Source organism: Abrus precatorius, unplaced genomic scaffold (assembly GCF_003935025.1).
Source record: "Abrus precatorius isolate BTA unplaced genomic scaffold, Abrus_2018 Scaffold11, whole genome shotgun sequence".
NCBI classification, from domain to species: domain Eukaryota; kingdom Viridiplantae; phylum Streptophyta; class Magnoliopsida; order Fabales; family Fabaceae; genus Abrus; species Abrus precatorius.
Genome location: NW_020874303.1, coordinates 5,886,225 through 5,900,269, shown reverse-complemented (window position 1 = coordinate 5,900,269; position 14,045 = coordinate 5,886,225). Strand labels below are relative to the sequence as shown.

At 31.9% G+C, this 14,045-nt stretch overlaps 2 protein-coding genes across 4 annotated transcripts; both read right to left on the bottom strand.

Annotated features, from left to right (window-relative positions):
• Positions 1-2,575: 2,575 nt before the first annotated feature.
• Positions 2,576-5,065, bottom strand: LOC113854658 (protein SRG1-like). The gene is made up of 5 exons (XM_027485799.1): positions 4,952-5,065; positions 4,575-4,862; positions 3,505-3,752; positions 3,095-3,419; positions 2,576-2,830 (listed from the first exon to the last, which is right to left on the bottom strand). Exons 2-5 carry the CDS (start codon positions 4,827-4,829, stop codon positions 2,576-2,578), a joined length of 1,083 nt encoding a protein of 360 aa, XP_027341600.1. The 5' UTR covers positions 4,830-4,862; positions 4,952-5,065.
• A 2,630-nt stretch (positions 5,066-7,695) lies between these two features.
• Positions 7,696-13,386, bottom strand: LOC113854655 (protein SRG1-like). 3 transcript variants are annotated; one of them, XR_003502787.1, is made up of 5 exons: positions 13,052-13,375; positions 12,730-12,977; positions 12,124-12,448; positions 10,649-10,829; positions 7,696-8,209 (listed from the first exon to the last, which is right to left on the bottom strand). XR_003502787.1 is itself a non-coding variant. In XM_027485795.1 (5 exons), the coding sequence occupies exons 1-5, from the start codon at positions 13,304-13,306 to the stop codon at positions 7,955-7,957; spliced, it is 1,002 nt and encodes a 333-aa protein (XP_027341596.1). In that variant the 5' UTR covers positions 13,307-13,343; the 3' UTR covers positions 7,901-7,954. The 3 variants fall into 3 exon arrangements, 2 of the variants coding, with proteins under 2 accessions (XP_027341595.1, XP_027341596.1); XM_027485795.1 differs by lacking the exon at positions 10,649-10,829 and having other exon boundaries at positions 7,901-8,209; positions 12,124-12,246; positions 12,328-12,448; positions 13,052-13,343; XM_027485794.1 differs by lacking the exon at positions 10,649-10,829 and having other exon boundaries at positions 7,701-8,209; positions 13,052-13,386.
• Positions 13,387-14,045: the final 659 nt, after the last annotated feature.

The window sequence follows — 14,045 nt, the reverse complement described above, 5'->3', positions numbered from 1 at the left end:
CCATTGTCAGTTCGAATTCTCCTTAACTTGGTATCAAATTGATTTTTCATAGTTATGATAAAAGTTTACAGTAAATACCTCGTTTCACTTTTCTATTTCATTAAATGGATCCAAGTATACCTAGTATAGTCATCAACTAATGTTAAAAAAAATTTGTAACCTTGTATAGAAGGAGTTTGCAAAGGACCCCAAATGTCTACGTGAATGAGATAAAAAAATTTGGTTGTTTGAGTTAAACTAGTTGAGTAGGGTAGCTTGCGTTGTCTAGCAAGGTGACAGATATCACAATCATGAAAATTACCATTTAAAATGTAATCATATTGAGATATTATTTGTTGCATAACTTTATTTGAAACATGACCAAGTCTATGATACCATATCAGGGCATTAGGTGAACAATCCAGTGAAATCATGTCCCTTGGAGGCTTCAGATAATAGAGACCATTCCTTTTATTAGCTGTACCAATCCTCTTCTGAATAATATGACATATAGAATGATCAAACAAGACAACACAATCAAGAGAAATGGTTAACTTGGAGATATAAATTAAATGTACTTTATATTCAGGCATGTATAGAACATCTTGTAAACTGATGTTATCTAATTTTACACGACCAGAAAAATTGGCTTGCAGAGAGTTATTATTTGGTAGTTTAACGGAAATAGGAGTAATTTGTTTTAAAGACATGAATAAAAATTTAGTAGGACATATATGATCTGTTGCTCCTATATCCAAAATTCAGTAGGTATAGGACATACTTGAACAATAGGTATTTACTTGAGATCTTTGCACACGATTAGCAAAATGTGCAGTTACAGATTTGGATTGTTGTAGCAGGGATATGAGGTCTTCATATTGTTCTCCTGTGAATGAGAATCCAGTGTTATCATACTTTGGTTTTTCTACCTCAGAGTTTGCACCTTCTTGAAATGCACTTGAATCTAGTCTAACCAAATTTGCAGCAGAATTTCCAGTGAAGGGAGGATTGTTCTTGAACTTATATCCTGGTGGAAATCCATGTTTATAGAAACACGATTCCACAGTGTGATTTGTTCTATTACAAAAGGTACACAACTTATTTGATCTACCACCATTCCTTCCAAATCTTCCACCAGAACCTCTTCCAAATCCTCTTCCTCCTCCACCTTTATGAGAATTATTTTGTCTCTGTCGATTTTCATTATTTACAGTTGTGTTAAAGGCATCAATTTCGCTATTCTTCTCAGTCAAAAGAGGTGCACCAAACTCTCTCTCCTGCTGAGCAACTAATGAAAATACCTTTGTTATCGAAGGCATATTTTCCATTAACATCAACTGTGACCTAACTTGTGAGAATTGTTCATTTAATCCTCTGAGAAATCTAATCACATAAGCATTATCTCTTTCTTTCTTGATATTGGATAGAACTCCACAGGTACATGGAATCGAACATGAACATACTGGAGCAGGTTTGAAAGTTTCTAATTCCTCCCAAATTATCTTCAATTTCGTATAGTATTCAAACACAGAGTATTCACCTTGTTTGCAACTATATAGTTCTTCTTGTAAGTCAGCAATTCAAAATTTGTCTCCACGAGAGAATCGATCCTTTAAGTCTTTCCAAATTTCATCAGCTTTATCCATCCACATAGTTGATTGAGCAATTGTATGAGTCATCGATCTTTGAAGCCATGCAACGACCATTGTATTGCATCGCTCCCAAACCGAATACATTGGATCGGTTTTTGCTGGTGAAGATAAGCTTCCATCAATAAACCCGAGTTTATTCTTTGATAACAAAGCCATTCGTATAGATCTACTCCATGCATGATAATTTTTCTCATCTAATTGAGGATCAGCAAGAACCAATGCTGGATTTTCACTGGTATGAAGATAATATGGATTGGAAGGATTCGAAAGATAATCTTGATATTGATTCGCCATTGTGATAAGAAAAGAATTGATGAATAGAGAGATGAAGAAGAAGAAGTATCGTTCTGCGAAAGCTGCGATGGACCAGAGCTTATTGCTTTGATACCATCATAGGAGAGAAGCTTGCAGAGAGATTTGAACAATTCATGTTTATCAAAAGAGTGAATGAATTACCAAGCTTACCGAAAGAATACTCTACAAAGGCTTTTATACAGCTAAAAATGAAATAAAATGCAAGACAAACAAAAATAAAAAAGAATTACATGTGTATTAATTTCTAACTAACTAGAATCTAAGGCAATAACAGAATAACAGTATAACTACTCCTAATAGTATAAGAGAAAAATATTAATTTAAGAGAAAAAGAATAAAAATGTTGTAACTTTTACAGATTTTAATAAATTTTAATTAATAACAAAAAGTGTGTTAGAAAATAAATTGGTAACATTACTCTAAACTAATTAGAATACATAAGCAAGCCAATTTAAGAAAAAAAAGGAAGAATATTTTCATGGTTACAATTTTGCACATATCATCTTGCTATAACAACAACACAGGATTGATTGTGCACAAACATAATCAACAAAAAAAAAATAGATAATGTGACAAGTCTAGCTCGGTTTATTTTCATATGGATGTACGCATTCAAATTTTTATCAACTTCAATTGTGATGCTCAACTCTCAAGGTATTTAAGTAAGACTTTCCTTCAAGTTTTTGAGCAAATAAACCCTTAAAGTATTCCTCAGTTCTGATTCTTTTGAACCGTGCTGGTGTTTCTTCAGTGATTAAGCTAGCCAAAGGACCCACCACAACATCTAGTTTGGTGCTGTGGAATGTTGCAATTGAAAGCCTTTCTTTTTCAGAGTTCACTGTTGCTCTGTGCTCCACACTTCGGTATATCCCATTGGTTATAATCTGTCATATAACGAATACTTTTGCTCTTAGCCTTTGAATTTACTAACAATCGTATAACATGATATAGTGATCTATTCAATTATGTAACCAAGTGTTAAACTCTCACATTTAATGATTATTGATAACTAAATTGAAGCAAACTATGCAGCAATCACTGATAAGCACCACAACATAACTATAATAATGCAAGTCGAGTTTCAAGAGAGTTATTGTTAAACAAATTGGTATCATAGAAATGCCTATGATGAATGGTCATATATTTACCTCAAGTATCTCACCAACGTTTACAATGAAAGCATTAGGCAGGGGCTTAATAGGAACCCACATGCCATCTTTCTTTATTTGGAGTCCTTCTACTTCGTTGACTTGCAGAAGGATAGTGAGACCAACTCCATCTGAATGAGGAGTGATGCCAATAACCTTCTCTGGCTGTGGACATGGTGGGTAATAGTTCATCCTCATTGACTGTCTCCCATCTTCAAATAACTTTAACATTTCCATTTCTTTCATCTTTAGAGCCTTTGCCATTTGGGCAACAATAACCAAGGATAAGTTTTTCAGTTCTTGTGAGTAAAGTTCTAAGGTGTCTCTGCAAGGACAAAGAGCAGTGACTATGCTTGCAAGCTTTTTGAAATGTTAAGATGTAAACACAGACACACAGAAAGAATGAAAACCTGAGAGGAAGAGGGAGCTGTGAAAATAAGTGGGGCATTCTCAATTGTTTTGGAAATGTGGTCATATAGAACACATCACCCCAATCAAGTTTTTGGTCTTCATTCACAACAAATACTTGTCCAAACCCCTCCATATGCTGTGGACTCTGCCAAAACTTTCTCTTCTCTGACATTGGAAGGTTGAAAAAATCCTCAATCTCCAACTTTACGTTGTCCAACAAAGAACAGCTAACTCCGTGATTTACTAGCTACAAGAAGAATGTACAATTTATTAATATAACCTGAAAATAACTTATTTTGATAAGTTATACGGAAAAACTTATTAAAATAAAGTAAAAGGAAATTTTAGGGATTGTGAATTTTCATAACTCTTTCGTTCGAGCTCTAAATCCATTGATAATTCAAATTAAACATATATTTACCACGCTCAAGTGATTTTCTCATGTATAACTAAAATTTCTAAGTCCTTTTACCCCTTTTCTCCTTTGATATTAAGCTTTGAGAAATTGAAGGATACAAAGTGGAATAAAGAATCAAAATGCGAACTTTCTCTTCTCAGACATTGGGAGGTTGAAGAAATCCTCAATCTCCAATTTCACTTTGTCCAGCAAAAAAGAGCTAATTCCATGATCTACTAGCTACAAGATGAATATACAAATAAAGATGTGATTAGATGCATAACTTAATTCATATTTGTTTTAAAAAAATTATGACATGCTGTAAATTTAGTCATAAAAATTACTAGAATAAGATTAAAAACAATTTATTTTGATAAAATATAAAAAAAAAAACTTATTAAAATAAGATAAAATATTTCTAAAAATCATAAATTATTTTCACAAGTTGTCAATAAAATTTTTAAAACGGATCCTAAGTCAGTTGATAATTCCAATTAAGCATATATTTACAGTGCTGAAGTGATTTTGCCATGTATAAAGTTTCTAAATCCCTTTTCCCTTTTGAGTGATTTATATTTCGCTTGCTCTAAAGTCAAGAAAACAACTGATCCATATGTTATTCAAGCTTTAAGAAGTTGAACCATAAAAAAAGGAAAAAGAATCAAAATAAACCTGGAAGAATCCCCATTCTTGGCAAGCAAGGTGAAGTTTGGTCAATTCAGAACTAGCAGTTTCTATAGAAAGCAAGCTCTGCATGTCAATTACTGGAATCTGAAGGCTACTATTAACTTCTTCAGAGATGGCCACCATGTTTTCATATTGAGGCTGAATGTATCTTTGTGGAACCTTCGATATATTTTCTTTAGCCAATTCTTGAACTGAAGGCACCAAGAGAGAAGTCCCAAGTGGCTTTGCGATCTCTTCCATGGCCTTTGGCTAAGACGCTGAGGTCTTTGCTCTCTGTTATTCTATTCAATATAACAATCAAATTCAAAATAGTCCAAGTCTATCCATCTTTCGCTCACACCAAGACCAAACATATAAGTGACGATTTATTACATTATTCCCAATGTCTTATGTATTGACATTTACTATTGATTAAACAAATGAAACTTGTCTAATATAATATCGATTCAAATAGCTTTTCCAATATACTATAATTGATGTATGGATGATTTCCTTTCTTTTGCCCATAAACTCCACTTTACTGCTGTACCTCACCAAAACATGTTACATTATTCCCAAAGTCTTCTGTATGTTTAATATTTGATTAAGCAAATGATACGTGTCAAAATAATATAGATTCAATTAACTTGTCCAATTATTTTATATATATATATATATGTGTATGTAAGTACGTACGTATATAATAATTGTTCTTCAACCTTGTATTTTCTTATTTCACTCATCTTTATCTATGAACTTTGGTGTATTTTTTTTCCTCTTTACTTCTAAATATATTCCATTCAGTTAGCAACGTTCATGTTTGTACGTGTGTTCCTAATCCGGTGATTAGATTCATGGTGTGTTCTCTTGTGCTCGTACGTACGAGGGGGCAGTGATGTCATGCATCTGTAGTAAGTTTTCATGATACTAACCTTGGTTATTAAGTAGTCCATGTATAAAACGACTGTAGAATTGATTTCCTTCCAATAGATAGGAAAATGATATCGAAAATACATAGGAAAAAGGACCAATGAATAAAATTCATAGTCAGATCTTAGATAGATCACTTTGGGAGTAAATATGAAATCACCACATGCTTCTGGGAATAAACTCGTCCTTATTTTTGGTACATTTCACTCGCTTACTTCTTTTGAGTCATTTGTTACCCCAAATGTATTTCAACATCCACTGATCTGTTTGCAATACTGTGCACCAAATCCACAGGCACCGTCCCCCCCTTGCTGTCACCTTCATGACGCGCAGCAGCACATCTCGCAATATTGCCGATGACGACCTAATCTTCAACCTCATCAAGATGGCAAAGTATTTTGGCAACGATAGCATGAGGTTCACATGTACAACAAGCTGTGGTCGCTCCTCATGAGGATGTAATGGTGGCAAACTGCAAGGAAGAACCCAATGGCAAAGGCGTGGTCATTCACGACGCCAATGGTCGGCATGGGGAGCGACATGAGCAGCAACAGGCTTCAAGGACCCAACCATAGATCTCTAGAATTATTTTTGCTGAAATTTTTATGGCTTAGGGTTAATGTCAATGAAAAATGAAAATTTACCATAGCCACCGGTACGGTTGAGTTCCATTAAAACCTACAATTTTTTTTTGTTAAAAGAATTAACCTTTTAAATTAATAATATAAATTATGCAGAAATATTTTGCAAGAGTTAAATATATTTTTAATTTCTATAAAAAAATATTTAATTTAGAATTCATATATGTCACTAACTTCTTATAACTGGTCAACATAAAAATACATTACTTTTCTTTCAAATGAGGAGTATCTTTGATATAATCTTTTAATCGGTAGTCTAAAAATTCTTATATCTAATTTAAACTTTTCATTTAACTTAAATTTAATGACTAATAAAGTAATAAATTATAAACTTAGTGTAAAAATATTTTTCTCATATATATATATATATATATATATAAAAACTACTAAAACATAGTATTTTAAAAAAATTATAAAAATATAAAAATTAATGGCAAGTTTTGACTAAATATTTTATTATTTTTTTAAAGTTTTGATGAATTTTAATTATTTAAAATTTTTGTATATTTTTAAAAATTCATTGTTGACGAAATTTTGGGACTTTTAATTTTTGTTGTTGTTCCATTTCTAAATTTGTGCACTTACACAAAACATCGCTATTAACAATATTTGAATTTTATTTTTTAATTTTTTTAAAAGTACTATAAAATATATTATTTTAAAATATCATATATATATATATATATATATAAAAAGAGAAAACACCTATTTTTATTTGAGTTTAAAGAAAATTTAAAAGTAAAAAAGGTAAAAATAATTAATGAAAAATAAAAAATGATTCCATTATTCTAGCATGCATTGTATTATAAATAATTAGCTTCCATACTTTCATTACAAAGGTTTTAAATCTTAATAAAAGGAATGGAATTTTGATATAAAAAGGTATATTTAGTCTGATACATTTTTTCCATTTCTCTTTCGTAAATATTTGGTAAAGAGAAAATTATATTTTCACATTTTTAATTATAAAATTTATTTTGTTTTTTTTGTTATGATTTATATAAAAAAGTAAAAACAATATTAATTTCTAAAAAATAGTTTTTAAAACGAAACAATCCCTAAACTATATACATCTTTACAACTAATTAAAATATCACTAATTAGTTAGCTACATGATTTGTTTCTGTCTGTGTTTGAGAAATTATGACACTCCAATTACGATTCTTCATGTGATGGATAGGGTAACAAGAGCTGAACAATGGTGAGAAGCCTCACATCTATTCTCCACTAAGTGAATATATACCAACCTTAGAGTCACACTCAATATTCATAAATTATACAAACTTTTTTCCTAGGCTAAAAATAACTCAGATAAAACCACACTAGAACCTCCAAGATTTCTCACAATCCTCGAATCGATCTTAAAAGTTTTCTTTTTCTCCGCACACCCATTTTTAAATATTAGATTCTCGAGGTGAGAACAGATCACCAAATTAAGAAAATTAACTTGAGCAAATAATGGTCTCATCTTTGGAATCATTTTACTTGAAATAACTAATTAGGTAGTATTGGAGCATTAATTTGGGATTACTAACTACAAACGTAATAAAAATGAAAATGTGAACAGGCTAGTTGGCTCTTAATTTTATTAATTTTCATTACGGAATACAACAAGTTTTTAACATGTTCTAAATAACAACGCATGTATAGTCTACAATCTTAAAGTAATTTTAGAGTAATCGTGTGCTGCACACTTCCACAAGAACTTATTTAGGTCATTAGATGACATTATGATGCTATCATAACTTTTTTATTGTGCACATATACCACTTATAATTAGTGCAAATATCTTTAATTTTCTTAATTCTAATTACTTCAGTTTTGATGCTTTATTCTCATGACATCTCTGTGAGACTTCCCTTCAAGTTTACGAGCAAAGAAGTCCTTAAAGTACTGTTTTGTTCCTATGCTTTTGAATTGTGCTGGTGTTTGTTTAGTGATCAAGCTTGGCAAAGGACCTATCAAAACATCTTGTCTTGGGCTGTAAAATGTTGCAATTGAAAGTCTTTCCATTTCAGAGTTCACTGTTGCTCGGTGTTCAATACTCCGATATATCCCGTTAGTCATAATCTGTCATTTAAAACATATACAAATAAAACTAACAATAAAATGTCATAACGATAAACCACATCAAAATTCATTTATAGTGAATTTCCTTAAAATCTTTTATAATAATTATTTATTTGACTTAAAGTTCATTTTGGATAAAATTATATGCAAATATTTGTAAGAGAAAAAAAAATTGTTTAGAGAAAGGAAAATTTTTCTAAGTTATAAAGACCTTATCAAACTAAGGGTCCTAAACTCCCACACTGACAAATCAAAGACTTGAAAAATTATTTAAGTCCTAAATTCTTCTTGAAGATTCCACTCTTCGAAGAGTTTTAGGAGTATTTAGAAATTAATTTTTTCCATACTGAAAAAACTACATTTCGAGGAGTTTTAGAAGGTCAGAGAAGGAGCCTCATTTTTTATTGAAAAGTAGGTCCAAACTCAAGAACAGTTGGAAGGTTTTTTAGAAGAACCTTAATTTCTGTCGAAAAGGTCACATTTTGAATTATTTTAGATGTTTTTGTCACACCCCAGAGTTTTCTCAAAATTGTTTGAAAGACATGATAGTAGTAGAAAATTATTTTAAGTCCACAAGACAAAAGGCCTTTTTGAAGAGTTTCTAAGATTTTATAGTCCATACACTAAGAATAGCTAAAATTGGTCAAAAAATAAGTTTGACAAGAAGATTATTCTAAGTCCACATGACTGAAGGTCTTTCGAGAAGTTTTTAAGGGTGTTAAAGTTTTTGACACACAGAATTGCTCAAAACACAGGAAGTGGTCAGAAAATATTCTAATTTTACAAACTTAATTGAACTCCAGATCTTCTCTAGAATTGCTCGAAAAACAAGAACGAACAAAGGAAATATTCCAAGTCCACGAGACCAAAAAGAGCTCTCAGATTCCCAAAAAGTCAAAAAATAAAAATTTAGGGAGAAATTATTCTAAGTTCATAATGCTAAATGAGCCTATTAGATTTCTTTCAGAATCGCTCAAAAAATAGAAAACAAAAAGAAAAGATTCTAAGTTCATAAGAGTCACTCAAAAGTTATTACAAGGCTCAGAAGTAGTTACCAGCAGTTACCAACAGTTACTACCAGACAAATGTTCAACAACACTAAGAAGAATTGTGGACAATAGCAGTTATGAAAGAAACTACAACTGACAGCACAATCAGAGCCAATCGTGGATAATGGACAGCAGTTAAAGGCAGTTACTGAGAAGTATTCATGAAAAAAGAAGAACACTGGTGGTTTCTGTAACACCCCAAATTTTTGTAATAATATTTTGATATATTAATATAAGTGTATATGTGAATTTTTATGTGTTTGTATGTTTGATTTATGTATATGGTGATGTGTATATGTGTGTAATAACGTACATGTATGAATATGTGAATAGGTCCATATAGTGTGGTTGAAATGTGTGTAGACTGTAACTGGGCTAGAATTGATTGAATATATATATATATATATATATATATATATATATATACATATATAAAAAAGCTAAGTGTGGGTGCTGCAGGGTATTCTCGCTGTAGCGAGAAGGCACGAGGAGAGAGGGGTGAAACTGTTGCTTTCTCACTGCAGCGAAAGTTCTCTCGTTGCAGCGAGGGGGCGACAGTGGAAGGTGCAGTCTCGCCGTAGCAAGATTCTGCAAAAACTAGAATGCAATTTCTTCTGAGATTTTTGCTGTAGTGAGAGAATGTGTCGTTGTAGTGAGGTCCCCTCGCTAAAGCGAGAATGTCGCAACTAGACGGGTATTTGAGAGGTTTAGGGTTTGGGAAAATCATTTTTCCACTTCTCCCTTCGAGTTCTCTCTCATTTCTCTCGATTCATAAGTCATTCTTACCAATTAAATTGCCTCCAAAGCCGTTTGGGAGTAAGATTGAAAGTTAAAAATGAGTTTGGGGCGTTTAGAGGTGAGTTTGTGAGATAGGGTTTTTGGATTTCATCCCCTTTTCTTTGATCTCTTGGTTTCTTATGGGATTTTTCTATATTTAGGATGAAATCCGTTTGGGGAGCACGTTTCTTGTTGATCAACTTTGTGGATCTTCGATTTGATGTAAGGGGACTCTACCCTATCTCATTTTGCTAGATATTCGTTTATTTTGCTATGTGTGGCAATATAATTGAAAAAGGAGGTAGAAACATGTGTGTTGATAGATATTTTGTACTTGATATGAGGTATTCCATGTTAGTGAATATTGGGTGTGATGAGGTGGTTTGATTGTGGTAGAATTCGTGTGAAAATCTGATGATTGTGTGTAATGTGATTGAGAATGTGGGTGAAATGTGTGTAGATGTACTATTGATTGATGTTGTACAATATAAGATGATGGAAAGTGCTTGTGATGGCATGTTGAATGTAATTGTGGTTGTGCTTGAATATGTTGGAATGTCATGAATGGTTCAGCGATACACTAGGAATGTAAAAGATGAGGCAGTAGAAATACCTTGGGGAAGAGAGGGTGGTGATGACACCAACAGTGAGTGTGGGTACACCATAAGTCACACACTCTCCTCCTGACTCGGCCTCTGACTAACACCTTTGCCTGAGGGCTCAATACCGCATACGTTGTATCCGTGAAGCGGGAGCTATCCGATGATCATCCATGGTGTAAACTGAGTAAGCCCCTGAGGTTGAGGGCATAAGAGAAACTGTTATCACAATACAACAGTGAGCGTGACTATGTGCAGTGAGTGCACGTGTGTGAATGTGTGGGTTGTTGATAGTGCAGTGAGCGCACCTGTTTGTGACTGAGAATGAAATGTCTTTGTACTTGTTAATGTATGATTTAAAATATATTAAAAAATGTGTGAAATAGGTAAAGTGAGACTTTATGCTTTTTGATGTGTATGTGATAATATAGAGTATTTACCCTTACATTTATTTTTTAGGTGACCAAGACGATCATCACCGGGTCCAATGAAAGATGGATGAAACTGCTAGGGTTTAGAAATTTATTTTAAAAATTTGATGTATTAATTAAGTCCTATAACAATTATTGATACAAATTTGTAATTCATCCCTATTTTGAAATATTTTATTGAACTGTGCTTTGGAAACCATCTAAATGAAAAATTTTATTATTCCTAATTTTGTGAAATTTATTTATTTAGAAAATTAAATTAAGGTGTTACAGTTTCACTTGCCTATAAATACGTGAAAGCCTCACTTTTCAGGGAACGACTTTTTGCACCTAGACACTACACCCAAATTTTTTGCACGCTGAAACCCTGCACCACGTCAGGCACCTGTTATGAGGAGACTTACAGTGGTCGTTGTTCGTTGTTGCAATGAGTCATACGTTTATTTTTCTTGCATTATTTACATTCCTGTATTCACTTTTAGTTTGTTTTGCTTTGCTTTCTACCCTTGCAATTTAGTTCTTATTTAAACACGTTTCTGTAAAAAAATTTACGTTTTGATTCAATTCTACATTATCATTGTTCATTATTCTTGTTTAACAATCTGCTTTACGACGTCCATTTTAATCATAACATACTTAAAAGAACCCAAGAGGATCTAAAATTCAGTATCCAAAGAAATATATGAAATAATTTTTTTTTATAAATTAAAACTAACTTGTGCACTTTAATTTTTTTAAAATTAAATAAAAAGTCTTTTTAAGAAGTAGAAGAATTATATGTGATTTTAATTTATGAAAGAGAATAATTAACTTTATTTTCTTATTTTTCCTTTTATATGTATTTACTCTAAAGACTTCAATAACTAAAATTGTTGAGTTAAGAGTATAAAGTAAAAAAAAAGGTCCAACATTGTCTAATACTGAAAAAAGGTGGCTAATATATAAGGAGTGGTGTCCTATGTGCTTTGCTTATGCCTTTAAAAAATAAACTTAAAAAACTAACACCAACCTTCTTAAACCAGTTGATATTATAAAATTGATAGGAATGGATATTTTACCTCCAAGATGTCCCCAACGTTAACAACAAAGGCATTAGGCATGGGCATAATTGGAACCCATGCCTCATCTTTCCTTATCTGTAACCCTTCTACATCATTGACTTGTAAGAGAATAGTGAGTCCAACCGGATCTGAATGATTTGTGAGGCCAATAACTTTGTCGGGTTGTGGACATGGAGGGTAATAGTTCATCCTCATCATCTGTAACCCATCTTCAAACAACTCCATTATTTCCATTTCTTCAATTCTCAATGCTTTTCTTATATGGGCAATAATAACCATAGCTATATTTTTCATGTTCCATAAGTAAATCTCTAGTGTGTCTCTGCGTGACAAAGAAGAATCAATAAGCATGAAGCTCTTCGAGATATGGGCATGCAGGTACAAGAGTAGTGGTGAGAATTCAATTTTCAATTCACTGTTTAATGTACTTTAATTATCAGTTAAAATTTATTAAAAAATATAAGTGAGATTAGTTAAATTACAAGTGAGACTTATATAATATTATAATTTCTAACGAGTTTTAATTAATAATAAAGTGTGCTGTGTTTTACTAATATTTCTCATAGATATAAACACATATATGTGACCATATAAGAACAAAACCTGAAAGGAAGAGGGAGCTGTGGAAATAAGTGGGGCATTCTTGAGTGTGTTGGAAGGGTTGTCATGTAGAACAGGTCACCCCAATCAAGCTTTTGGTCTGCACTGATAACAAATGCTTGTCCAAACCCCTCCATATGCTGTGGAGATTGCCATAACTTTCTCTTCTCTGACATTGGAAGGTTGAAGAAATCCTGCATCTCTAACTTTACTTTCTCCAGCAAGGAGAAGCTTAGTCCATGGTTTATTAGCTACAAAATGATATTAAAATTCAAATCAACAGACCCATGTGTTGTAAAGGAATTGAAGGAAAAATATAAGAGACCTGGAAGAATCCCCATTCTTTGCAAGCGAAGTGAAGCTTATCCAATTCTGAACTTCCAGATTCTAAAGAAAGCAAGTTTTGCATGTCAATAACTGGAATCTGAAGGCCACTATTAACTTCTTTAGATATGACCACCATGTCTTCATGTTGAGGCTGAACGTATCTTTGTGGAACCTCAGATATCCTCTCTTTAACCAATTCTTGAACTGATGGTACCAAAAGAGAAGTCCCTGATGGGTTAAAGAACTCTTCCATGGCCTTCGCCTCAAACACTCCTCTAGTGTTAATCCTCTGTCATGCTAAGTTTTTTGTGTCGGGATATTTAAGTGAGAAATAAGGATAAAATCAGTTTTATATATTTATAGTATTGCATATAATATTAATTTTTAATAATTCAAATAATAAATCTAAATTGGCATGAAATATCTTTCATGTTTACCACCCAATTTAGAATGATAATATTTGTTGGCTTACTATTTCGCATTTTGGCATGTAGCCCATGTCTCAACTTGATCATCACTTATTATTGAATAAATTTTTAAAAAATGACTTATGTTTTAAATTTAAGACTAAAATATATTAAAATAAATTAAAAATAGTTTATTTTTCATGTTGTTTATATTAAAATAGTGCAACTAAGAGTATCAATGAATTAAGCTGAATAAACGTGCAAATTTAATTTATTTATTTAAACAAGTCAGATTTAATATTTGAGTTTAATTTGATTAATAATTTCGTACTTTAGAATTGACTAATTAGTTTATTTATAATTTATTTATTTTAATGATTTTTAAATACTTTTTTTATTAATTTAATATTTACTAATAAAATATAATTTTATTTCCATAAAAATAATTTTTTTTATTTGTGATCAAGATGATGGATGTTTCTTAGCATGCAAATGAATTGATGGGACTACGCCAACCCTCACAATGACATCAAACTCTTGCCACCAAACTTTTCTCTGCTACAATATGATGTGGCTTAAATTACA